Source organism: Microcaecilia unicolor, chromosome 8 (assembly GCF_901765095.1).
Source record: "Microcaecilia unicolor chromosome 8, aMicUni1.1, whole genome shotgun sequence".
Taxonomy (NCBI): Eukaryota; Metazoa; Chordata; class Amphibia; order Gymnophiona; family Siphonopidae; genus Microcaecilia; species Microcaecilia unicolor.
In genome coordinates this window covers 165,658,639-165,685,331 of record NC_044038.1, presented here as the reverse complement: position 1 = coordinate 165,685,331, position 26,693 = coordinate 165,658,639, and the positions used below count along the sequence as shown (strand labels likewise).

The 26,693-nt window shown below is 45.5% G+C and overlaps 1 protein-coding gene across 2 annotated transcripts in view; it reads right to left on the bottom strand.

Annotated features, from left to right (window-relative positions):
• Nucleotides 1–26,050, bottom strand: part of CLK4 (CDC like kinase 4) — a 41,894-nt gene extending 15,844 nt beyond the window's left edge. Inside the window, exons 1-5 of one of the 2 annotated variants that reach the window (XM_030212778.1) lie at nucleotides 25,909–26,050; nucleotides 21,084–21,244; nucleotides 10,924–11,125; nucleotides 9,922–10,012; nucleotides 9,526–9,592 (exon numbers count right to left, since the gene is read on the bottom strand). In XM_030212778.1, the coding sequence (XP_030068638.1) occupies nucleotides 9,526–9,592; nucleotides 9,922–10,012; nucleotides 10,924–11,125; nucleotides 21,084–21,244 (521 nt within the window). In that variant the 5' untranslated portion in view covers nucleotides 25,909–26,050. Of the gene's footprint in view, nucleotides 1–9,525; nucleotides 9,593–9,921; nucleotides 10,013–10,923; nucleotides 11,126–21,083; nucleotides 21,245–25,180; nucleotides 25,864–25,908 lie in introns of those variants that run through there. The other variant, XM_030212779.1, reaches the window with a different exon arrangement.
• Between the last annotated feature and the right edge of the window lie 643 nt (nucleotides 26,051–26,693).

Sequence of the window (26,693 nt, the reverse complement as noted above, 5' to 3'; positions counted from 1 at the left end):
TTTGTTGGGTTTAAACTAATTTCACATGAAAACACACTACACAGAAATAGAAGCCAAATGCAATGTTTACAGTCTTGATAGCAAAAGAGAAATACAAAAACCCTCAAATTTAACAAAATGCATAAACATAAGAGTAGCCATATTGGATCGGATCAGTGGTCCATCTTGCCCAGTACCCTGTTTTCCAAACAGTGGCCAAGGCAGGTCACAACTACCTGGCAGAAACCCAAATTGTGGCAACACTCCATACTACAAATCCCAGGTGTGCAAACAATTGTTTCCCATGATTGTCTCAATAGCAGACTATGGACTTTTCTTCCAGGAATTTGTCTGAACCTTTTTTAAACCCAGATACGTTAAGCGCTGTTACCACATCTTCTGGCAAAGAGTTGCAGAACTTAACTAATCATTGAGTGAAACAATATTTCCTCCTATTTGTTTTAAAAGTATTTTAGTGTCCCCTAGTCTTTGTACTTTTGGGGGGGAAAAAATTACTTCTACTCGTTCCACACCACTCAGGATTTTGTTGATCTCAATCATATCTCCCCTCATCCGTCTCTGTTTTCCAAGCTGAAGAGCCCTTTCCTCATATTATAGGAGTTCCGCCCCCTTTATCATTGCTCTTCTTTTAACCTTACCTTTTTTTGAGATGTGGTGACCAGAACCGAATGCATTACTCGAGGTGCAGACGCAACATGGAGCCGAAGTATTTTTGGTCTTTTACCATCCCTTTCCTAATAATTCCTAGCATCCTATTTGCTTTTTTGGCCGCCGTCGCACTATTATCTACGACACCCAGATCTTCTTCTTGAGAAATGACCCCCAAAGTTGGACCCTAGCATCAGATAACTAGGATTCGTATTATTTTTTCCAACATACATAACCTTGCATTTGTCCACATTAAATTTCATTTGCCATTTGGATGCAGTAAAACATTTATATACAAAAAAAGATTCTATATGAAATTTATTTAGTATTATGGTTAAGACAAGTTAAGGCTAATTTGGTTTTCCCTTTTCCCAGGTCAGAGTTGTTGTTAGTCTGATATCATTTTTGGGTTACCTTACCAATTCGCAAGTTATCATTTGGCAAGTCTTAAGTTTAATTTTATTTTCGCCATTTGTGAATCTGACAAAGGTGTTAGCAGTAAGGGCAGACTTAAGCTGTGTCGAATGTACATATTAGCTACAACCAACTATATCAAGTTGTCAAATCTGACTTGGGATAAATTGTTTTTTTTGTGGCACATCACTGTTAGATCCTGTGACAAGACCCACAGAATTCAAAAAGTTTTGTTAGCACACTTACAGAAATTTGCATGAGTAAATTAATTTCGCTAGTTAAGCTATTTCTGTTTAAGTATCTTGCTAGTTATAAGTTTATTAATAAGCAATTAACCTCTCATAGGAGAAATATTATCTGCCAATTTTTCCTTTAGACCCTCCAGACCAGGCAACACGTTTAAGCACTTCTACTTGCAGCTAGGAACTATGGGAGTGAAAGAGCTCCTATAAATATCCTGTACAGCCCCCATGCAGCCGGTATGTCTTTACCAAAGCCAGATGATGGAGAACACCAACACTTACAACCCCACACTAACTAGAGCACAATCAGCAAAACACAAAATTAGAAAACTGAGCCCCGACCATAGAACAACTACTCTTATTTGCCAGATCTGTGCTGTCCTTGAAACTCCTAAACCACCTCATAATAAAAACTGATCCTGGGTGGGGTCTGGTCAGGAGAGGCAAAAAATGGCAATATCTAATTTTTCCTTCCTCAGAATCCCACCAGACCAGCACCAATGCTTGGGAAGTACTAAAGCAATTATCCACAGAAGGGCCCTGAACAAGCCCATGGTCAACACATTTGCCCCAAATGTTGCATCTCGTAGAGCTTGTATGTCCAAACATTAGTACAGTAGTGGTTAATAAAAGATATGTAAAGACGATCAAGTGGCTGCCCTGCAGATGTTCAGAGGAGGAAAACAAACCCACACACTGACCTACTAGTAGTCTGTTCTTAGTAGAATAAGCCTTCAGAAGCTATGGTCTCAAATCTGTCCACCACTGCTTTTAAAACCATAGTAACATAAGTACTGCCACACTGGGACAGACCAAAAGGTCCATCAAGCCCAGTATCCTGTTTCTAACAGTGGCCAATCCAGGTCACAAATACCTGGCAAGATCCCAGAAAAGCTCAATACATTTTATGATGCTTATCCCAAAAATAAGCAGTAGAGTTTCCCATGTCAATATAATAATGGTCTATGGACTTTTTCTTTAAGAAGCCATTCAGACCTTTTTAAACCCCGCTAACTGCCTTTACCACATTCTCAGGCAACGAATTCCAGAGTTGAATTACACTTTAAGTGAAGAAAACTTTTCTTCGATTCGTATTAAATTTACTACTTTGTAGCTTCATTGCATGCCCCCCAGGCCTAGTATTTTTGGAAAGAGCAAATGATTCACGTCTACCCCGTTCCACTCCATACATTACTTCATAGACCTCTATCATATCTCCCCTCAGCCGTCTCTTCTCCAAGCTGAAGAGCCCTAGTCGCTTCAGCCTTTCCAAAGTAAATGACAGATAAAGCGAAAATACATACCTTTAGCAGCTATTCTCGGAGGACAGCAGGCTGATTCTTCTCACCTGTGGGCCGGCATCCATGGTGGCCCAGGAAACAGCAAAATTTTCTACAGCAAAATTTAAAAAGTTTTGCCAGAGCCTCCTAGCGCACGAACCGCGCATGACTTCCCACCCGTCGCGTGAGTGTTCCCGCTCAGTTTAATCAAAAAGCAAATAAACAACTCTAAAGGGGAGGTGGGCGGGTTTGTGATATCAGCCTGCTCTCCTCAGAGAATACCTGCTACAGGTATGTATCTTCGCTTTCTCCAAGGACAAGCAGGCTGCTTGTTCTCACATGTGGGGTATCACTAGCAACCAGGCTCACTCAAAATAATAAACAATGGTCAATTGGGCCTCACAACAGCGAGGACATAACACAGATTGACCTGAAACCATAAACTAAGAGAGTGCAGCCTGGAACAGAACAAAAATGGGCCTAGGGGGTGGAGTTGGATTCTAAACCCCGAACATATTCTGCAGCACCGACTGCCCAAACCGACTGTCGCCATCACCCGATGCTGGAGGCAGTAGTAAGATGTGAATGTGTGGACTGATGACCACGTTGCAGTCTTGCAAATTTCCTCAATGGAGGCTAAATGAGCCACTGACGCAGCCATGGCTCTAACATTGTGAGCCGTGACATGGCCCTCCAGAGTCAGCCCAGCTTGGGCGTAAGCGACGGATATGCAATCTGCTAGCCAATTGGAGATTGTGCGTTTTCCGATGGCAACTCCTCTCCTGTTGGGATCAAAAGAAACTGGACGGACTGCCTAAAGGGCTTTGTCCACTCCACGTACAAGGCCAATGCTCTCTTGCAGTCCAAGGTGTGCAAACTGCTTTCGCCAGGGCGGGTAAGAGGACGGGGAAAGAATGTTGGCAAGACAACTGACTGGTTCAGATGGAACTCCGACACCACCTTCGGCAAGACCTTAGGGTGCATGTGGAGGACTACTCCTGTTGTGATGGAACTTGATATAAGGTGCATGCATTACTAAGGCCTGAAGCTCACTGACTCTACGAGCTGAAATAACAGCCATCAAGAAAACGACCTTCCAGGTCAAGTAATTCAGATGGCAAGAATTCAGTGGCTCAAAAGGAGCTTTCATCAACTGGGTGAGAACGACGTTGAGATCCCATGACACTGGTGGACGTTTAACAGGGGGCTTTGACAAAAGCAAACCTCTCATGATGCGAACAACTAAAGGCTGTCCAGAGATAGGCTTACCCTCTACACGGCGATAAGCACTAATCGCACTAAGGTGAACTCTTACGGAGTTGATCTTCAGACCAGACTCTGACAAATGTAGAAGGTATTCAAGCAGGGTCTGTGTAGGACAAGAAAGAGGATCGAGGTCCTTGCTGTCACACCGGACAGCAAACCTCCTCCATTTGAAAAAGTAACACTTCTTGGTGGAATCTTTTCTGGAAGCAAGAAAGACTCGGGAGACACCCTCTGAAAGAGCCAAGGAGGCAAATTCTAAGCTCTCAACATCCAGGCCGCGAGAATCAGAGATTTGAGGTTGGGACGTAGAAGCGACCCTTCGTTCTGAGTGATGAGGGTTGGAAAACAGTCCAATCTCCACGGTTCTTCAGAGGACAACTCCAGAAGAAGAGGGAACCAGATCTGAAACAGCCAGAAGGGTGCAATCAGGATCATGGTTCTGCAGTCTTGTTTGAGTTTCAGCAACGTCTTCCCTACTAGAGTATGGGAGGATATGCATACAGAATGCCTGTTTCCCAATGCAGGAGATAGGCATCTGACGCTAGTCTGTCGTGGGCCTAAAGCCTGGAACAGAACTGAGGGACCTTGTGATCGATCTGAGTGGCAAAAAGATCCACCGAGGGGGTGCCCCACGCTCGGAAGATCTTGCAGACTACGCCCATGTTCAGCGACCACTTGTGAAGTTGCATCATCCTGCTTAACCTGTTGGCCAGGCTGTTTACGCCTGCCAGATACGTGGCTTGGAGAAACATGCCGTGACAAGCCCAAAGCCACATCTGGACAGCTTCCTGACAGAGGGCGAGATCCGGTGCTCCCTGCTTGTTGGTGTAGTACATGGCAACCTGATTGAATTAAGATTACTTGGTTGGCCAACCGATCTCTGAAAGCCTTTAGAGCGTTCCAGATGGCTCTTAATTCCAGGAGGTTGATCTGCAGACCTCTTTCCTCAAAAGGACCAGGCTCCCTGAGTGTGGCGCCCATCTATATGAGCTCCCCACCCCAGGAGAGATGCATCCGTCGTCAGCACTTTTCGTGGCTGAGGAACTTGGAATGGTCGTCCCATGGTCAAATTGGATCGAATCGCCCACCAGTGAAGAGAATTTCGAAAGCTGGTGGACAGTTGGATTACATCCTCCAGATCCCCCGCAGCTTGAAACCACTGGAAAGCTAGGGTCCCATTGAGCTGATCGCATATGTAGACGTGCCATGGGCGTGACATGAACTGTGGAGGCCATATGCCCCAGAAGTCTCAACATCTGTCAAGCCGTGACCTGGTGAGACGCTCGAACCATGAACACCCGGGACAGAAGGTTGTCCGCAGGCGGCACTGAGCTCGGGAACCTCACCACAGGCGAAGGACCAGATGCTGCTGCAGCAGATGGTAAGGAAGGCGCAAGCACCCCCGACACCGAAGCAGACTAGCGCAGCAAACCCTTCCAGAAGCTCTGGAAGCAGAGCCTGATGCTCTTGTCGAGAGCTGCCGGACAAGGCTGCGGGGTCGGTAAGGAGCCAGTGGCAGAATCTGTCGAGGATTGGGAGCTGGTACCTGGCTGCTAGACTGACGCATCGGCACCTCCTGAATAGAGAGAGAGCGATCCTCTCGGCGCCGAATCTCTCGACACTCCGAAGCTCCTGGCACCGTGTGTCGAAGGAGAACAATGACGGTGCTTCTTCTCCTTTGCTCGACACCCGAGACTCCTCAGTAGCGATGAGGAAAACGTGGAATTCTCACGTCTCCTTGGGTCGGTCGGTCCCGGGGGGCCTGCATAACAGAAGGCCTTGAGACAGATGGAGACCCACTCAATGCCTCACTGCTCCCAGCACGAGTTAGTCGTTCCGTAGCCATTACCTTCACGCCCGACGTCGATGCATCCCTCGATGTTGACGCCGCCGACCTCGGTACAGATGTCAATGTCAAAGGGCCAGACTGAGCACCAAAAAGCTTCTCGTTGGGCTTTGAGACGATTGGGTCAGTTTCTTCATGCGAACACACAGACTGCAAGCGGCTGGGCTATGGTCGGGCCCAAAGCACTGGATACACCAAGCATGGGTATCGGTACCCGAGATGGTCCAGTTAATACACCGAGTACAATGTTTGAAGCCGATGGGCGTCTGATGACATGGAAGGAAAAACGGCTTTGGCGAAATTAAACAATGCGATTGTGCCAAAAAAGTAAAGGGCACAAAAGGGGAAACACCCGACCATGCGGCCTAAGGCCGGTCTCGTCGAAAAGAAAGTGCCAATAAACAAAGAGAAAAATACCGGGGTTTAAAAAAAACAAAAACAAAACGAAATAAGAAAAGAATATAAAAAATAAGACTCTCTTTCCTGGGACCAGCGAAGCAAACAGGGAAAAACCTCTTCACCTCACCAGAGACATGAAAACAGAGGGAACACTCATGCGACAGGCAGGAAGTCGTCCGCGCATGCGCGGTGCACGCAGTTCGCGCACTAGAAGGCTCTGGCAAAACTTTAAATTTTGCTGTAGAAAAATTTGCCGTTTCCTGGGCCGCTGACCCACATGTGAGAACAAGCAGCCTGCTTGTCTTCGGAGAAAGACCTGTATGGTCCATCCAGTCTGCCCAACAAGATAAACTCATTTTACATGGTATGTGATACTTTATATGTGTGCCAGAGTTTGATTTGTCCTTGCCACTCTCAGGGCACAGACTGTATAAGTCTGCCCAGCACTCTTCTTGTACTAAAAGTTCTGAAGCTAATGTCAAAACCCCTTAAAATTTACACTCAAGCACATCCTTATCTATTCAGCCACGATCAGGGCATTGACCGTAGAAATCTGTCTAGCACTGGTTTTGCTTCCCAATTACCAGCGTTGCCACCTAATCTCCTTCAAGATTCCGTGGATCCATTCTTTCTAAACAGGATTCCCTTGTGTTTATCCCACACACGTTTTGATTCCATTCCTGTTTTCATCTCCACCACCTCCCGCGGTCAGGCATTCCTCATCTCCACCACCCTCTCGAGTCTGACCCCCTTCAACCTTAATTCATGTCCTCTAGTTCTACACCTTCCCGTCTTGGAAAAGATTTGTTTGCAGATTAATACCTTTCAAATATTTGAACGTCTGTATCACGTCGCCCGTTTCTCCTTTCCTCCAAGGTATACATGTTCAGGTTGGCAAGTCTCTCCTCGTATGGTTTACAACGTAAATCCTGTATCATTTTTGTACTTTTCTTTCCACCACTTCCAGTCTTTTTACATCTTTAGTACTTCACCTTTCTTCTGTCCACCACCAATGAGTACAAATGATCTGAGCATAATTCCACCTTCCTCTTAAGCTAACCACATAACGTTCTGCTGATAACCAACTAAAGCAAACACCTATCTTCCTTGCTCTCTCCTGCATTCTCCAACAGTGGGAGTTTTTAACATCGAACAAGGACATTACTTTATCCACACAGAAAGGCTCCCAACAAGGCCTGCAGCGGACATCCTCTTAGCCAAACAGATGGCCACAAGGAGTACCATCCATCACCACTCTCCTCCAGAGTTCAAAGATGCTGCATTAAGCTGACAATACAAAATTCAAATACGATAGGGGAGTTACTGGAAGCCTCAGTAGCTTCATTCCCATCACAGAACACACCACATCCAGACTGAAGGTTAACCCCTGAACCAAGCCAACTCCTTAAGAACCCATCCTGTAAGAATTCCAAGACTCTCAGCCAGGGACAACAACAGAGGCATCATCTAACATTCTCGACACATTCCGTCAAAAACTCTCCACCCCCTTACATATGCCATGGATGCGTACTGTCATCTATAACCTAAAAATGTGTATTATCTTACTGAATATCCTCTTCTGAAACCTAGCACTCTGAAGAACCAAGCCATAAGACGGAAGGGGATGGGTCCTGCATCTGCACTGGTCCTGAAATACCAGTGGCATGCCCACTGCTAACTGCATCAGATTCCTGTACCACAGTCTCCTTGCCAAATCCAAAGTTACAAGGACCAGGATGTCATGACCTGTTGTATGACCCTGCCTAATAAAGGTCAAAACAGAACATAATTGAATCAGGGCATTGATCTCCTCCAACCAAGCCACTCCTGCAACTGAAGAGAATGGGAACTTTCATGTTGGCTGCAGTCACCATGAGGACTATTACTGGCCGTCCTTAGCACTTCAACAACAGTTGAGGAGTCTTGTACTAGATACATGGCACACCAACAGAGCTGCCAGGTGTAGCTCCACCCATTCCATTATTTGTTGCCACCTGTGGCATCTCCGTGTCATCCTTGAAATCCACATAGGCTGCCACTGTGACGTTGTCTGACAGGACTATTTACCACCTTGCCATGAACCACCATCCAGAAGGCCTACAATGCTTCCAAAGTGTTACGTGAACGTGCTACTTCCTCTACCAAAGTCTCTGGGCATCTGAACCAAATAATTGCACCCCCCCCCCCCCCCCCCCGCAGCTCTTCAGTCTGGCATCCATCCCCTTCTCCAAGTTGCGACCTTAAGCCATCATGACAGGCTACGTATCGCTTGCCAACAGGCAGCCTTGCATCCAACTCCTAAAACTGCAACCACTATGGCGAGTCCCTGCAGAGGGATATCTCCAAGATCACAGTCATTGACCAACAGCTGAAAATAGCCCTGCCTTATGCCGAAGCACATGCCTAAATATTCAAGACCTGAAAGGAAATTTACTCGTTTGGGTTAATCACCCAACCTAACTTCCTGAGAAACTGCACCGCTCACACGTGACCCATTCACTCTCCTGGAAAAACTGCATTCAGATTAGCTAATTGTCTAATTAGGGATGCACCAGAATTTCCTTCCATTGCAACCCCAGAACCATTACTTTGTATTAAAAAAAAAAATCTTGGTGCTGTCACTAACCAGGGATGTGCCCCCCCCCCCCCCCCCATCCAAGAAATGGTTTAGGATGGAGAACTAACCTTGCCTCAGAAGTTTACTTTTTTTTTTTTTTGTAAAGAGAAGCTGCCTCCAATTAAAAAAATAAATTACAACCCACGACCCCTTTCCCACTTTTTTTGCCTACCTCAACCAGATCCAGGCTGCACAAGAGTACACCTATCATCTGTTGTAGATTGAGAAATGCAGAAGTAGGCTGCACTGGATACTTCTAGCTCTTTGAAACCAGCAGTTCTCAGTCTCCATCTGCTGGTAGAAGTGCAAAAACCTAAGCAACTAAACTGGTCTGGGGGGATGCTAAAAGAATCTCATTGTACCTGCTTCTGATTTTTCTGTTTGCATTTACTTGGTGCTATTCTTCCACTGCTCCACTTGTCACTTCCTTTCCCTCTTAACAAAATATCCTCTCACCCTCTATTTCCTCTCAGGATTTTTACTCAACTACATCTTTCCCACCTCATTTACCTTGCACCCTAGTTGTTTCTTCTCATCACTGCCAGCATTTCAGTTACAGAAGCAACATGGCAAGAAAAAGTCAGCACCAAGCAAGAATAAAGACTGGGAAAGAATAGTGATGGGGTCTTAAACAGGGAGAAGTCATTACAAGAGTAAAGCAGTTTACCAGGATTCTGCAACAAAAGGAAAATTGTGACAGATGCCACAGAGAATAATCACCAAGGCTAAACCACATTCTATTACATTTTGTCCTGTTAACAAGTTCTCAAAGTAGTCTTGCCAACATGGCAGTAGAAAATGTTCAACTCTTACCCCAAGCGGTCGACACATTCCACAACTTTTCCAAAAGCCCCTTCACCCACAGTATGTACAACTTCATCTAGAAACAAAATTTGAACAGTCTCATTAGAATTTAAGTCTGTTTTATACAAGACAGACAAAGGCTATTAACGTAGATAATTCTAGGCTTTATTACTACAATTCACAACATGCCAGCACTAGAATGTAATTTAAAAATTGCCAATTCATAATCACAGTTGAATATTCTATCTTGCTTCTAAATAAACATTTTAGATGCTAATGATTACTCTTTTAAAGTTTAAAAAAAAAAAAAAAGTTAAAAAAATTTCCAAAACCCCCCTCTCTAACCACCTTATTCTAAAACAGTATATTCTGTCTAAATATAAAATGTTGAAAAATATTCTATACATCTTGCTCTTAGTACGTCTCCACTTTGACAGATCAGATGACCCTCCTCATCATCCTCTACACTCCTGGATCTTTTCCTGCGGTGACTCTTCTGGAAACAGGAAGTGAGCGGCACCAAGATCGTCCAGCCAATTCAATTCAATTCAATGTGAATTCAGGGCAGAACACGCATTTCATTCATTCACCGGGGAGATATTCGGGCATTCAGTTACGCACCAGGCCACGAACAGTTGGCAGGAGCAATTTCAAATTCAGCCCCCAGAAATTCACAGGGCACATAGTTTGTATGTTACAGAAGAAAAACATGGCAATGAACAATTTGAGATAAATACTTTCAAAACGGAAAAAACAGAATACACACAACAGTTTTGTTCTTTCCCCGAGAAAAATGTAACTGAAATTTTACAATATAAATATGATGGGGGTTATTTAAATAAAAATATTTAAATGTTTGTAACAGTTCACTGGCCAGGTGAAAACCAGATCAGTAAGCATTGTTAAAAACTATCAAATGTCTGGAAGCATCTTCTAGGAAAAACTAAATTAATTTTAACTACAGTCTATGTTTATAACTGTCACCCACTCTAAACTTTATACTACAAAGCATAATCATCTTCCTGATCGACAGCATACATACTAGTCAACATTTAACAAACTCAACAGATACCCCACATACACTGGTCATAGTTATTTACAGTGTAAAAGTTTGTTTCAAGAAATTATCAGCTGCTGTGCACTTATGGCAGAAATCTGGACAGAGATGAATGACACCCAATTAGAAGGCTCATGATTACTAATATTGATACACCATTCACCAATATCATATGGGGAGGGGGTGTTGTAAGGGTATGGTTGCCACCGATTCTGTGAGCAAATATGTTTAGACTTCTCACCCCTTATTGGTCATATAATGCTTTCAAAAAAATTAAACCACATGTGGGCACAAACTGCCAGTACAAAAAATATAAAGTTCACAAAATATTTTAACAAAACACTTCTTACCGTATGTGATTTATAACTGGAATGAGAGTGATGATGCTTCCTATGCCTTTTTTTAAGACTACTTCCACTTTGACCAGAAGATTGGCTGCAATGACTATGGTGGCTTTTTTCAAAGTCGTCATCGTACTTATTGCTTCGATACTCGATATATCTCCGGTTATAGTCATCCCTTTCAATCATGGATCTATCTTCCAAATAATGGCTAAGGGAAAAAAAAAATTAGTTCATACCTGCTAATTTGCTTTCCTTTAGTCCCTCTGGAATGGCCCAGATGTGACCAATGGGATGTGCATGCCTTCCAGCAAGTGGAGACAGAATTTCAACTATATAGAGAGCCAATAAGAGCCCTGTCTAGCTAGAGAAAGATCCAGAATTGTCTTACCAAAGGAGAAGTGAAGAAACATTCTGTGAAACTGTAAACGTGAGCAGCCACTAAACAAGTATGTGCACTAAACAAGTCCTCCAGAGTTGAACTGCGCTGCGCACGGGAAGGCAGCAACCAGAGCCAGCAGCGGCGCATGCGCATATAGGCGCCAATGCGACTACGCGAGAGAGACCCCTGATGAAGGTTTTTATAAAAACCGAAACACGGACCGTGTTGGGTCCTCAATAAAGTTTTTTGGAGCATCTCAACCCTGATCCTGGTTTGATCTCTTGAAACGTTGTTTCCACTTGCTTCTCTCTTGCACTAAACAAGTATGTGACATATACAGAACGTGCCTTAAGCCAAGCAAAAATACTTGCTGCACAATTTTTTTTTGTATTGTACACAAAATGCACAAAAGCAGCTCCAACCAAAAAAATTCAGGAACAAAAAAAAAACCCTGAGCAAACCCACAGTGGGAACGTTTGCCCACTTTATGACATTAGACATCCAGATTGTAATGCTTAGAAAACGAATGCGAGGACCACGATGCTGCTTTACAAATTTCTAAAGGAGGCAACAAGAAGCGCTCCGCCCATGACCCACATGCGCTCTGATAGAATGGAAAACCTATTCTGGTCAGTGATGGCCCAGACAGAAGGTAAGCAGAAGCAATCATTTCTTTAAGCCACCTGGAAAATAGTGGGTTTAGATGCTACTAAGCCTTTAAGGGAATCACCAATTAGAAATAGACGATCCTTGCATTCTCAGAACTCCAAGGTCTAGAGTCTGCAAACACAGCTGATTCTCTGAACCAGAGAAAGCCCAACACAGGCAAAATGACGGATTGGGATAAATGAAATTGTGTCAAGACCTTAGGGAAAGAAGGGACGAGGCGCAAAATGCTGCAACTCTGACACCCTCCTAGCCGAAAGCAATGGCTACCAAAAATAGTCTTAAGTGTCAAATCTTTCAGCGAACAGGCTGACAAGAATTCAAAGAGAGACCTTATAAAGCACCAAGAGAACCAGAAGAGCCCAAGCCAGAAAGATGGCTTTATAAGGACGTATAAGACACCACAAAGGAACAGAGATAAATCTGGATGACAAGCTAATGCCTTAACCTGAACGTGTCCTCAAAAACAAGACAAAGCTGCAAGCTGGATCTTGAGAAGCGCCAGACTTATCAAAAGCACTATGCAAAAATATCCAAGATGTGCGCCACCGAAGCACGAAATGGAGAAATGTCCCACTCTGAACACCAAAAACACGCCAGACCTAATGTAATTAAGAGAAGTGGAATGGCGCCATGACTGGATCATTGTGTCAATCACCTTAGAGGAGAAACCCCTCTGTCAACCATGCCCGTTCAAAAGCCAAACTAATACAAAACTGAGTAGGGTCTGGATGCACCACAGGACCCTGAACTAGGAGATTGCAGGAGATCGGCGACTTGAGTGGAGTACCAGCGCAAAGGTGCATGAGATCGGCATACCAAGGTCTGAAAGGCCAGTCCAGTCTGGCCACCAAGATTACAAGACCCCTGTGGGACTCGATCAGTTGAAGCAACCGACCCGGTAAAAAGTTGAGTTCTTAAATTCTCAGCAAGCAGCAAATATTGCTTAAGAATCTCTTCTCCTGCAAAAAAAGTAAGGCCTCTACAAGGATAGCAAGACAAAGCAGCCCAGAACTTCAACAGAATCGGGTCTTAGCAACAAGGTTCCTGTCTGGTTGCTTGGAGAATGGCTGAATGCTTTCCTCAAATAGTAAATACCCATGAACACTGTGCCAGCAATTTATAAAAAAAAAAAAAAAAAAAGCTCAGCTAAAACAAAAAAAAAAAAAAGAGGAGATAAAGCCTCAGCAATTGCAGGTTGATACTGTGGGAACTGGGCACTGTTCATCTAACCAGGAAACTCGTGGCACAAGAACCACAGCTCCTTCCAACTCAATCATTGGCAAAAAACCTCCCAACACACTAATTTCTTCTAAATCTTGCAAGCATAATAAATATAATTGCATTTATGATGTCAGGTCACACTTCATTGTGCTCAGACTTCATCCTGAACCCAAGAGGGACCCGTTTCATCGCCACAGGATTCTTCAGGGGATATCACCATGCAAATCTTTGCCAGTAAACCTGAGGTCTCAGAAGCATGGTGAGACCATATTAGACAGTATCACCTGAAGAAGCCCATTGCCACTGGTCTGACCATTCTTATGTAATCCATACCTCCTGCTTTTGTAGATGCAGAAATAGTCACTGGCCGTCTGCAGATAAAAAATGACCTTGCTCCATATCTACTTTAATTGCTATAATTTTTAGAATGTTGATGTCAAGGGTGGATTTTCATTTGGACCAATGTCCTCGGAAAGAACAGATGGAAGTATGAGCACCCAAGTCTGTTCCGGATTAATCGGTAGTGATAATGAAATGGTGGTATGTTGACTGAATAGTATTCCCTGACTGAGATTTGAGGGAAGCATCCACAAGCTGAAAGATTCTCAAAGGCTCTAACTACCAATACATGGTTTAAAGAATATCCGCTTGTGTTACTCATTTGAATTTTTGTTGCTACCGGAAACATCTCATGTTGTCTTGCGAAGGGAATTATGCCAACAATGGCTGCTGTACTGCCTAAAAGTTTTAAAATATTTAACACGATACACAACCACATGAGTGATGTCACTAAGCCCATGTGCCAGAGCACTCTTTTGGCACAAAGTCTTTTGGACCTCTTTGAATCTCAGCCAGGGTACTATGTACGTTTTTATTTATTTATTTTGAAGTGATGAGGGTGAGTTACTACAATCCTGTCATCTACAGAGAACCCTGTAGTAAGTAACTGTGCTTTCTCTGCAAACAAGCAGGGGGATGCAGGCAATCCAAGAAAACATTTTGTGGCAGATTATCATTTCTTCAGGGTCAGAAGTACTAGAAAAGTGCAAGACTGCTTGTCCAAACAATGCATCTTGCAGAATGATCATAGCAGTTGTGTTTTGCAAAAGTATGTTTCATGCATGTAGGAATAAAAGACCCACCCTGAAAGCTACTTTTTTTTTTTTTTTAAACAACTAGACAAAGAAATAAGCACCAAGATTGAAGGGTTCACCATGTCGTTCACAGGCTGAGCTGGGCTCTTATTGGCTCAAGTTTCAATGTTCTCAGTCTCCACCTGCTAGAAGACGTGCACAAACCACTAGTCATGCTGGGCCAGTCCAGAGGAACAATAAGAAAAAGTATGTTTCATGCATGTTTATATACAATCCCTAAATTTGATCTGGGAATATTCATTTGTGGAGCTGAAAACCTCCATTACTGCAGTAGTTCTGAACTCTAATTTTTGAAGAGTACCAGTCAGGCATGATGCATATGCATGCAATGGATGTAGTGGTCCAATTGCTCTATTAGAATTACCATCTTTTTTGCATGGGTGTGTCCGCTTTTCTCTGCTACTAAATATTCAACTCACTGCTACCACTCCTTTCCATCTCCACTACTCAACTTTTTGCTCAACACCCCCCCCCCCCCCCCCCCCACACACACTTTAAAGAGTTCCCTCCCATGTCATACATCATTTTATCCTGTAGCCTAACATTGGCACAGCAAACTCCTGAACTAGCTCAAGGTCTCTGGCTCTTAGACCCTCAACCTTAGAACATGGGCCAAAAACATACTACCTGCCTATAGCCTAACTTGGGACTGCTTCGGCCAACAGTTCCAAATTTCCTCCACTACTGACTTGGCAGGTTGTGGAATGTTCAACCACACGGACAGTGGAAAGAACCCAAGATAACCATATCTCCCAACATTTATTTTAAAAACGACTCCTTTCCTGGGGTAGCTTTCACCAATTAATGCCATAGGTGACTGACAAAACACTGGGTTTCATAGTAGAATTACCCCATTGCATGGGGGCATCAGAAGTCTTATTACTCTATACAATACAGAGCAAGGCAAATTTCAAGGTTTAGGGGTTGAAAAAAAATGAAACCATCCATCTCTCACTAACATCCAACTATCTAGATTCTTTTAATACTCAATTGTTTTAGTTCTGTCTTCGCTGCTATAGAAATTTTGCTCAAAGTAACAGCAAATAATATTTTAAAATTCTACATAGTGTACCTACTCCAACATACGCAGATTTAAGATTCTCTGTGAAAAAAATTAAAAAAAAAGGGGGGGGGGGGGTACAGAAAATCATGACTTACCTGATAGTTTCTTTCCTTTAGATGCAGATGAATTTAGAAACTGGTGAGTTTGTATCCGCCTACCAGAAGGTGGCGATAGACAACAAATGAAAGGAAGGCAGTGCTGGATGTCTAGTTCCTCCTCAGCCCTTCAGTTATGTGTTGCATCACAAAGCAGAACTTGAAAGAACAAAACGTACAAGACTTCCTCAATATCCAACCAAAGTAATTCTGAACCATCTCATCTGAAACATAGGCACCTGAACTGCGGCAGATCCTGGATTCATCTGCTGCAACTAAAGGAACCAAAATTACCGGGTTAAATCATAATCTTTCCTTCCTTACCATCTACAGATGAATCCAGAAACTGATGGGATGTGCCAAAGCAATCCCCTAAACTGGGTGGGAAGCCATCGCTCCCACAGAAGAGAACAGCTGCTCCAAACCACACATCATCCCACACAGCCACCATCAATTCTATAATGATTCAAGAACAAATGTTGTAAGGCCCAAGTAGCAGCCTGATAAATGCCCCCTAAAGAAAGAGCACTCATCTCCACCCACAAAGCATATCCAGCAGGGATCGACCCCCCCCCCCCCCCCCCCAAGATGTACAATGACAATCGCCTCCTTCAATCATTGAGCTATAGTCGCCTTATATGCAGCATAGCCCCTTCTGGGTCCAGAAAAAAAGCATGAACAGATGATCCGGAAATCACTAGACATCTGCAAATACCTCACAAGAGCTCTACGAACATCCAACAGCTGCAGCAGTGCAAAGGTGTCCGGAAAGGCCTCCTTCCAAAATGAAGATAGAGAGGCTTATTTAGATGAAAAGCAGATACGACCGGCAGAAATTAAGGTACTGTCCACAGAGTTAATGCCCAACTCTGAAAACTGCAGAACGGGATCCCGAGACAACGCTTGGATCTCAAAGATGCGACACACCAAAGCCATAACCACTGGAAAAGCCATCTTCAGGGTTAAGATCTTTATCCAACGCTAAGCTCAATGGCTCTAAGGGTGCCTTCTGTAGGGCCCCCGCACCACCAGGCTCAAATTCTAAGGCAGACAAGGGCTACGAAGTGGAGGGCGAAGATGAAACATCCATCGCAGAAAATACACTACATCCAGATAAGCCGTCAAGGAAGTATCGGCCACCCCCCACCCCCGGAAACAAGCAACTTGAACCCAGAGTGAGTTGTAAGCCAAACCCTTCTGCAGACCTTGCTGCACAAAGGCCAACAGCTGCCAGAGACGCCCCACAAGGATGAACAAGCATGAGTTGTGCACCATGCCTCAAATGTGTGCCATACGCAGGTGTACACCATAGTAGTGGGCTTCCAAGCCCGAAGCCAAGTGGTAATCACCGCATCAGAATAGCCCTTTTTTCTCTCACTCAACCTCTCAAGAACCAAGCCGTTAAGACCAAAGCAGGAGGGATCCTGCCTTAACACCAGACTCGGCAATACCAAAATTCAAAAGGGTTCCTCCACCAGGAGGCGCACCAAATAAAAAGGGCAGCACGGTCAATCCTGAGCAACCAGAATGACCAGACCCCGGTGATGACCTATTCTGTGAAGAACCCACCCGATTAAGGGTCATAGAGGAAACACAAAGCAGTGCAGTCTCTGGCCAAGGCTGCAACAAGGCATCCAACCCTGTTGACCCAATCTTTCTGGTGAAGAACTTGGCCACCTTGGCATATGCCCTGGACGCCATCAGATTGATCTCTAAAGGCCTCCACTTGCAGCAGATCTGAAGGAACGCTTCCTAAGACAGCTCCCATTCCGCTAAATCGAGATGACAGAAAATCCACCTTCACATTGCTCTCATCAGCAATAAATGCCAACTGCAGAACGCAGGTCTCTGTCCACTGCGGAAGACTGCCGCCTGGCAGTTGATGTAGGCCACCGCAGTCATGAATGCAGACCCCTTACCCTCCAGTAACCTCTGAAAGGCCAAAGCTTTCAGCACTGCCCACAGCTCCAGCCGATTGATGGGCCACGCTGCCAACACCATTCTTTGTCCCCGAGCATATTGGTTGGGGAAATGAGCTCCCCAACCTGTGAGACTGGCATATGATTATCACCACCCACTGTGGTGATGCCAATGGCATCCACCACCAAAGGGTAGCTTCGCACAACCACCAGCTCATTTTGCGCCTCGCCTGCGGCACACACAATCAACATCTATACTCCTGGGACATGGGAGACCACCTGCCCAGAAGAGAATGCTGCACAGGAAGCACGTGAGCTCTTGCCCACGGCACCACCCCTAGAGTTGCCGCCATCGAGCCCAAAACCTGCACACAATCCTAGGCATGATACAAGCAACAGCCCACACACCTGAGACATGAGCTTGACCATTCTGCCCTCCAGCAGGAAAATACACCCCTGCACTGTGTTGAAATAGACCCCCAGATACTCCAGAGTCTAGGAGGAAGTCATTTTGACTTTTTGGAAAGTTGATCACCCAACCCAGAGACTAACAGCTAGAGGACCTGGTTGGTAAAAATGACTCTCCTGCTCCAAATATGCTCAGATCAGCCAATCATCGAGGTAAGGATGCACTCAGACTCCTTTCTCAGGAATGCCACCGCCACAATCACTTTAGAAAACACGTATGGCGCCATAGCAAGTCCAAATGGCAGGGTCCAGAACTGAAAATGCCATTCTAGTAACAGCGAACCAAAAAAACAAAAACGGTTGTGGAGGCCAAATAGGGATGTGCAAATAAGCCTCTCTCAGGTCCAGCGCAGTGAACTCCCCCGGCTGCACTGCCACCACCACAGACCTCAAGGCTTCCATGTGGAAATGCTGAACCTGTAGAAGCTCGTTCACTTTCTGGAGGTTGAGCACCAACCTGAAAGAGTCCCCATTTCGAGGTACCATAGCCCTCACTGTCCAGCAAATACTGCAGTGTGACGTTTACTGCCACTCGTTTGGTAAGTACCAAGACTCAAAAAAGGTGTCTCCTACATGAAAGGAAAATTCTATTCTGTACCCGCTGAGCAGCTCGAGGGCCCACTGGTCCGAAGTAATCTTGACCCACTCTTCTGGAGAAAAGGGTCAGTCGACTTCCTATCTGAGACATGGAAGAGTGAGCTGGTGCTCCATCATCGCGCAGAGCACCCTGTCGTACAGCTGCTACAAATGGTCATTTCTCCGAACAAAAGGAAGAACATTGCTGGAATCTGGAAGCTAAAAGGCCGCAACAATCCATCCAGGATAATACCTTAAAGCCTCACAAAACTGAGGCCTCAAGAAGTTAGCCCTAGAAGTAGACTTGGGCTTGTCCTCTGGAAGGCAACCCAAAAGCCTTCACTAATTTCTCCAGATCCTCACCTAAAAGTAACTTCCTCCGAAACGGTAACTTAGCAAGGTGATGTTGAGATGCCATGTCCACCGACAGACCCACAGCAAACAACGGGAAGCAACTGCCCACCTGCTTGGCAGAAGCCCGTACCAAGTCACAGAGAGCATCAGCTAAAGAGGCGAGTCCAGACTCCATGCGGTGAACTACGTCGTCATGAGTGTTGACTCCTGGTCCTGCTCCAGCACTTGCTGAACCAGGAAAGGCACGCCCTGGCCACAAATGGAAGCCTGTAAACACCAGCACCAACATCAGACGAGTGCTTCAAAGAAGCCTCCAAGACACTGGCTCTGCATATTTTTCAACGCCACTCCTCCCTCTATTGGGAGAGTGGTCTTTTTGGTGACCACAATCACATCTACTTTAGGGAGAAATTGTCAAGACAAGCAGTTCCTACCAAATAGAAACGGGACACTGCCCTCGTCACCTTAAGGTCACCATGTGGATCAGACCGCTGGGCAGTAATGAGTTCCTGAAAGGCCTTGTTAACTGGAAAGGCTTTAGAGGGCTTCCTAGTGCTGGTCATTTTCAAGTTGACTGTAGAAGCCATTGGAGCTCCTGGATCTGCAATATTCAATACCTCCAACGCACCCGAATCAGGGACGACAGCTCATCCCGATGAATGCATTGCTGTAGGATCATCCTGCTGTTCTTTGGAGGAGCTCACCCTCCTCCACCTCCTCTGAGGATCCCCTGAACCTGCAAAAAGGGAGGGAGGAGGGGAATGGAGCCCCAACAACCCCACCTCATACACAGAAGCCATCCTCCTGTGTGGGATCTTGCAAAAAGGTAGGAGAACTTTGATCACCATCTATAGAAACAGGAACCCGAACCCCTGGAGCTGGGACTAGCTGAGACTGCAACACAGGGTGGGCCCCGTTTCAACAAATACGCCTGATGAGTAAAATAAAATTGGAGGAGAACAAAATCCCCAGCCAGTTGTGTTCCTGCATCCACACCCAGAACAGTCCCCAAGGAAACCCCAGTGCCGGTAGCGCTCCCACAAGACAGGGCAGAAAGACACCCAATGTCCTCCAACAGAGAAGGATCCAAAGCTGGAACAGCTGCTAAAACGGAGCAAGCAATAAAAATCTTCCATGCTAGAGGCTCCCCCGTTGGAAGGCACCACTGTGCCTTCAGCCCCCAAGCCATTCAAACAACCAGCACTACACATGCCCACTGTGATGCGTTTTATCTCGCAACATGAACACCTGGACAGTTTCTGCCGCCATGGAACCTCCCTCGGTGCTTGAGCGCACAGACCGCCGAATTAGAAAAAATAAAATCAAGGCACTCACCTAACACTGCAGCAACTCCCAGGAGCCCAAACAGAACTCCACTGTCCCACAACTAGGCACTGCAAACACAGGGTTCCCTTCCTTGTTCGTTATTGTTTCTTTTCTTGCCAGCTAAACATTGCAGGTGTTTTTTTTTTTTTTAGGAAGACTCAGGCATCAAGCCAGGAACTCTACGGAAGACCACTGGGAGTGGGGGGGAAATGTGGGGTAAGGCAGGGAAGTATGCCCTCAAAGGCGGCACCTTCAGACACACATTCACCTTGGCTCAACTGGGCAAGCCCAGAAGCTGCCCACTAGGCAGAATCCAGAAGCTGGAGGGAACCTGTCCACCACCTGCTGGAGATAAGAGATATACTGAAAAGCAGAGGAGCTAGACGTCCAGGGTCACTGCCTTTATTTCAGTTTTCTCCATCTCCACCTGCTGGTAGGTGGATACAACCGACCAGTTTGTGAAGAGGCTAAGGAAATTCAAGTATATTCATTTGTCCCCTGTGGTGTTATGCATTTCTCCCTTGGTGTGCAGCATTTTTACCCTCTCACCCACCATTTTTACCCTCTCACCCACCCACCTGTAGCGACCGCCATTTCTCTCCCTGTTGCCCCCCTCCCCAATGTGACCAACATTTCTTAATTTCTTGGCTGCTGTTACTAGCAGAAAATAACTGATATGATTATTTGTGCAGTATAGTACAAAGTCTAGTCACTCAGCACCACCCTTTAGTTTACTAAAAGCCCCAGTGTCTCCCCAATTCCTTCATCAAGTCTACAGAAGACCAACAATATATAACCTTATAGCCTTCTCCTCTATGGTCCATGCACAAAGATCTATCAAAAAAGATTACAAAATTCAGTACAGAATTTAAGGCACCTGTTCTGAGCCCTATGTAGAATACGAACATGAGGAAACTGCAGTCAGAATTATATTTCACTTACCCATCAGAAAGTTTACTGTAATGACTGTGTTTACAGTATTTGTTCTCCCTAGCACTGCTATGTGATCTTCTCTTTCTTTTATGGCTACTGCTATACTTCTTGTGATCCCAGCTGTCCCTATCCTCCAAGACAGGAAAATGGGTTCGTTTTGAGTGACGCATCTGTCAAAAAGAAACAGCATTTTCATGAGTTACACCAGGGATATGCAAAATCTCTTCCCATCCACACTTCAGTCTGCCCACCCCACAAAAACTTTTTTGCTCCTAGAAGGTGAAAAGCTTACAACAAAACCCATGGCTATAATAGTATCATAACTGTTGTGGTAGAAACAAAAGAAAAGGAAGTTTAATTTAAAAAAAATTCTAACAGTACATTTTTTTTTTTACTAGCTTTCAATGGCAGGATCTACTTTCTTAGGCTAGGCCAATGAGAAGAAAAACACTATTAAATAAAATATAACTAAAACAAAGACACTCCAATGATAAGTAAGCATGGGGAAGAGGTGGATGGGCAATCAGATAAGGCAATATAATTTTATGACTTATAAACTATGTGACCAGAGATCTGGGTTTCCTACACAAGTCAGAATATTTTATCAGAACTTCAAAATCCATGTAAGCCAGTGGTATTGAATCCTAGTTCTCAAGAGTCAACTGCACAGGTTTTCAGGATACCCCTGAGGCAGCCTGGGCAGAGAAATCATATTTGTTAATTCTGTTTAATTTTGGTTCAGTCCTGTAAAGTGGTGGAATGCCATCTGGTTTTGATTGCTCAAATGTCTAGCTTTTGCTAGACTAGAGGTTAGAAAGGTCAGAGAGAAGTAAAACTTTCTTTGTCCCTTTTTGAGTGATGGATTGTTCATAGGTATTATTTACCACATCTGGATGCCATTCTGAGCAAGGCATACTGGACAGTTTCGCAGGCAGTTCAAAAGATTAGGCTGAATGTTGTTTAGAAGAAGATAGTTTAGATATAGATATTCTTGATAATTTAGATTTTGTCTTATAAGGAATTCTGATTTCTGCTTATTTTAAAATATGTTTTATTCTGTTTAATTAATAAGTTCTATTTCTATGTAGAATATCTTTTCAATTCAGTGTTACATCTTTGTCTGACTTTCAAGTGAGCTTTGTCTGCAGTTTAAGAGGTCATCATCTGGTTTGAATTATCCACAGTCCTAGCTAGGTGAAAGAGGTCAGGGAAAGTCAAGTCTTCTCCTTGATGGATTATAACTAAGTGTAGGACTGGTCTTCTGAAAGTAACAACAAACCATGTCTGTGTGCCATTAAGCAAGACTGGCCCCTTAGCCCCTCAATGAACCCAGCTCAAGTTATGAAGTTAACTGGGAATCTGATTATGTGAATAATAATAAAATGCAGGAGATAGGTGCCACATTGTCTGGTTTGAGAGGCCCCAGATCATAGGTCAGTTTAGGAAATATCTCAAACCTATGTAACTGATATTTTTGAATAAATGTATAGAGATAATTAGTTCAAGACAGGGTAATATCAATCTACTAGTAAAAAAGGCCCGTTTCTGACACAAATGAAACGGGCGCTAGCAAGGTTTTCCTCGGAGTGTGTATGTTTAGGAGAGTGTATGTGAGAGTGACTGTGTGAGAGACAGAGTGAAAGTGTGAGTGTGTGTGTGTGAGAGAGAGAGTGAGTCTGGGTGTGAGTGTGTTTGTGAGTGTGTGTGTGTGTGAGAATGAGAGTGTGTGCAAGTGTGTATGTGTGAGACAGTGTGAGAGAGAGTGTGTGTGTGTGCGAGAGAGAGAGTGTGTGTGTGAGACAGATTCTCTGTGAGAGTGAGTGTATGAGACCAAGCGAGTGTGTGAGTGACTGTGTGGCACATAGAGAGTGAATGTAATACAGTGTGAGACAGAGTGTGTGAGAGTGTGAGCCAGAAAGACATTGTATATGAGAGAGAGTGTGAGCCCTGCCCTCCCAATCCATGCCCATCCATGCTCCTCTGTCACCTGCCCCCTCCATTCATCCCTTTCCAGCAATTCCCCTCTCTCCCTGAGCCCTGCCCTCCCAATCCATGGCCATCCATGTTCCTATGTCCCCTGCCCCCTCCATTCATCCCTTTGCAGCAATTCCCCTCTCTCCCTGAGCCCTGCCCTCCCAATCCATGCCCATCCATGCTCCTCTGTCACCTGGCCCCTCCATTCATCCCTATCCAGCAATTCCCCTCTCTCCCTGAGCCCTGTCCTGCAATCCATATCCATCCATGCCCATCTGTCCCCTCCATTCATCCCTATCCAGCAATTCCCCTCTCTCCCTGAGCCCTGCCTTCCCAATCCATGCCCATCCATGCTCCTCTGTCCCCTGCCCCCTCCATTCATCCCTTTCCAGCGATTCCCCTCTCTCCCTGAGCCCTGCCCTCCCAATCCATGCTCCTCTGTCCCCTGCCGCCTCCATTCATCCTTTTCCAGCAAGTCCCCTCTCTCCCTTCCATGACCCCCCTCGCATCCATGCTCCTCTCTCTCACATGTCCCAGCCTGGCCCGGCCTCTTCTCCCCCCCCCCTTCGCATCCATGACGTCATCCTTGACGTCAGAAGAAGGCGGAACACAGCGAAGGGAAGGCTAGAGACGTCAGGAGCGCCGCCTCCTTCCCTGACGCTCCGCCCTTGACGTCAAGTTTGACGCGTGGGCGGGGCAGACACAAAGCGATCTCACCCCCTTCACTTTTGGAACGTTGGGTAAGTGAGGCTTCATTCGAACGTTGGAGGTGCGTTTTATATAGAGAGATTCTTTGCCATCTGGTGAGAAAGGGGGGCTAGAGGGGTTTAGGACCCTAGATAAAGGAGAGCAGAAGCAGCGTTCAGTGTTGCCAGGTGGGCGGTTCTACCGCCCAATTGGGCGGTTTTCCGCGACCCGCCGCGGGAAATTTTTGCCCGCGGTGGGTCGCGGTTTTTTAGGCTTTTTTTTCTTTTCCGTGGTTTTTCAGGCGGTTTTTTCGGCCGCGGGGGGGCGGGGTTAGTGACGTTTTGGTTAGTGACGGCAGAGGCGGGGGTGTCAGGGGCGGGGTTCGAGTTTGGGCGGGTTTTGGGGCTGTTTTTACGCTGGATTGGGTGGGAAAAAAATTTTCCACCTGGCAACACTGCTTACGTTAGAGAAGGAGCTGAGGCGAGAAGGAGCTGAGAAGAGAGACACAGAAGGACAGGACACAGAGAGAGCTAGAGCTGATGTCCTACTTTGTTTGCTGGCAAATAAAGAAGACTTTTCTCTCATTCTGGTGTGTGGTGTTTGACTCCTGAAGTACCACAGATTCTGCTAACAATAGTGGTAATTCCTGCAACACCCCTACCCCTAATGAATGTACAATAGAGATAAGCATACATCTCTCTCAGACAAAACAACATTAGAGATACAGCTATATGGAAAATGATCGTTTAAGGTCTGGGAGTGAATAATACTGTTATAAATGAACACCATTTTCCCAAACATAAAAGCCAAATGTAGGCAGGACATAGTGTAAGCTTTTCGGAAACATTTGTTTCAGAACTATATTATCCTTGAATTTCTATTGTCAAGCTCAACTGCATAACAAAATAATTAAAAAACTATAGAAGCCCGAATATAAGACTAAGATGGGATATGGATTCTAAGGGAGGAGGGTTGGAATAGAAATAAGCTTTTCTGCCATTTTTAGATCCTGAACCAAAGTCAGGCTTTTCCAAAGCTCTTGGTTATAATAATAATATACACTATAGTATAAAGTCCCCCCCCCCCCCCCATGTTGTCTTTATAAGTATTGTGCCTTGCATAACAAGCTCCCAAGATCCGTACTGAACTGCAGGTTAAATATGACCTCTCAGGGAAAAGGCAACATGGCAAATTCAAAAAATAACTGATTTTTCACATCAGAGGTCCAAAAGCCAGTGTTCTTCAATGTAAGACCGGGGGGGGGGGGGGGGGGGGGGGAGGGGAATGGCAGCTCCTGGAACACCCCCCCCCCCATCCCAATCATCCTGTTTTTGCTTCACCATCTCAATTCCAGATCTCACATAGAAAGGTTAAGTGGATGGGGGAGCTGCATATTTGAAGCACAAGGCATTTCTTATAAGAAAAATGCGTTTGTAAAAGTTCACCTTTCACACCTCCTTGAGGATACCACCCCCTCCCGCGAATAAAACATGAATGTCACCGTTACGTGTCGGTAAGCAATTTTGACCCCCCCCCCCCTCCAAATGGGAAGGTATTTGGTTGCTCTCCTTTAGCTCATTTGAACTCAAAGCGGCCCCGACTTAGTTTGCGAGAACTTTATTAAAATTCGCTCGCTCTAACATAATTCATTCAAACCTCGTGTTTTTGTTTAGTCACCATTTCCCCGGAAATGATCCCAAATTAAACACCATGTGCGGACAGAAAGAACAAGTGGCTGTATTTAAAATTCCGCGGCGTTAGTGCCAGAAAATAAGCTTAATCAATTCGGATTTCCTGTTCTGGCTGGTACCGAAACTGCTTCTCCGGTTCTCCCAGCCGGAGCCATTTTCTGCACTTAAGATGGCGAGAACAGAAAACAACAAGAACATGGCGCCCGCTCCACTACAGCGCCCAGCGGCTCTCAAACGCCTGCGTCACGCATCTAAGCAGAAACAAAAAGTTATAAGAAACGGACCAAGATTAAGCCTCGGCCCTGTAGTTTTCACACAACGCTAAAAGTCTTCGCGCACGTTCTAAATCACTAGAGACGCCTCTGGCTACAAAGACTGAAAAAAATAGACGACGCAGCAAAAGAAAGCGGGATCCGCCCTAAGCAGACAAAAATAAGAAACCCCCCTCTCCCACCTCATAAAGACGACCGATTAGTACTCACCGCCTCAAAGCACGCTTTCACAATCGGTATGAATATTTTCCCTCCTCGCTACAACCGAGAGAGGGGGGGAAAACAAAGACGCCAAACGCAGCAGATCAACTACGTCCGTCCGTGGCTCAACACAAAATGGCGCTCAGCTCGCACTTTCTTCCACCAGCATACTCGTCGACGTCGCGATTGTGCTACGTGATGTCGTCACCGCTGGCGACTAGCAAACAAAAGGCGCGCGCAGTGAGCTCGTGTCCGCCTGATGATGAGGGGGAGGCGACTAGGCGAGCTGCGGCGCGCGTGATCTACTGTTTCAGAAGGGAAGGTTTCCAGTTTGATGAACTCTTTCTAGAAGTCTTTTTCTAGTACATCATCATTAGGGTTACCATATGGCCTCTTTTTGGACATCTTCAGATTTGTCCTACAGGATTTTTAATTTTTAGGGAAATGTCCTCTTTTTCTTTTATGTGCCTACTAGCTGTTGAGCCCGTAAAAACAGGCTAGTAAAGGAAGGGGGTTGAAAGCCCCCCCCCCCCCCCGGATAGGTCGCCGCTGCCCCTCTCCCCAGGAGTCCCCTCTGCCACCCCTTCACCCGGGCTGGGTACCTGGCTTCACTATTCAAACCGCCGGAACGCAGCACACAGCTCATCTGAGCTGCTGTCGGCCTTCCTTCTTCTCTGCGTGTGTTCCGCCCAGGGTTGCCAGGTGGAAAATTTTTTTCTAGCCCATTCCAGCCCAAAAACCAGCCCAAAACCCGCCCAAACACAAACCCCGCCCCTGACACCCCCACCCCCGCG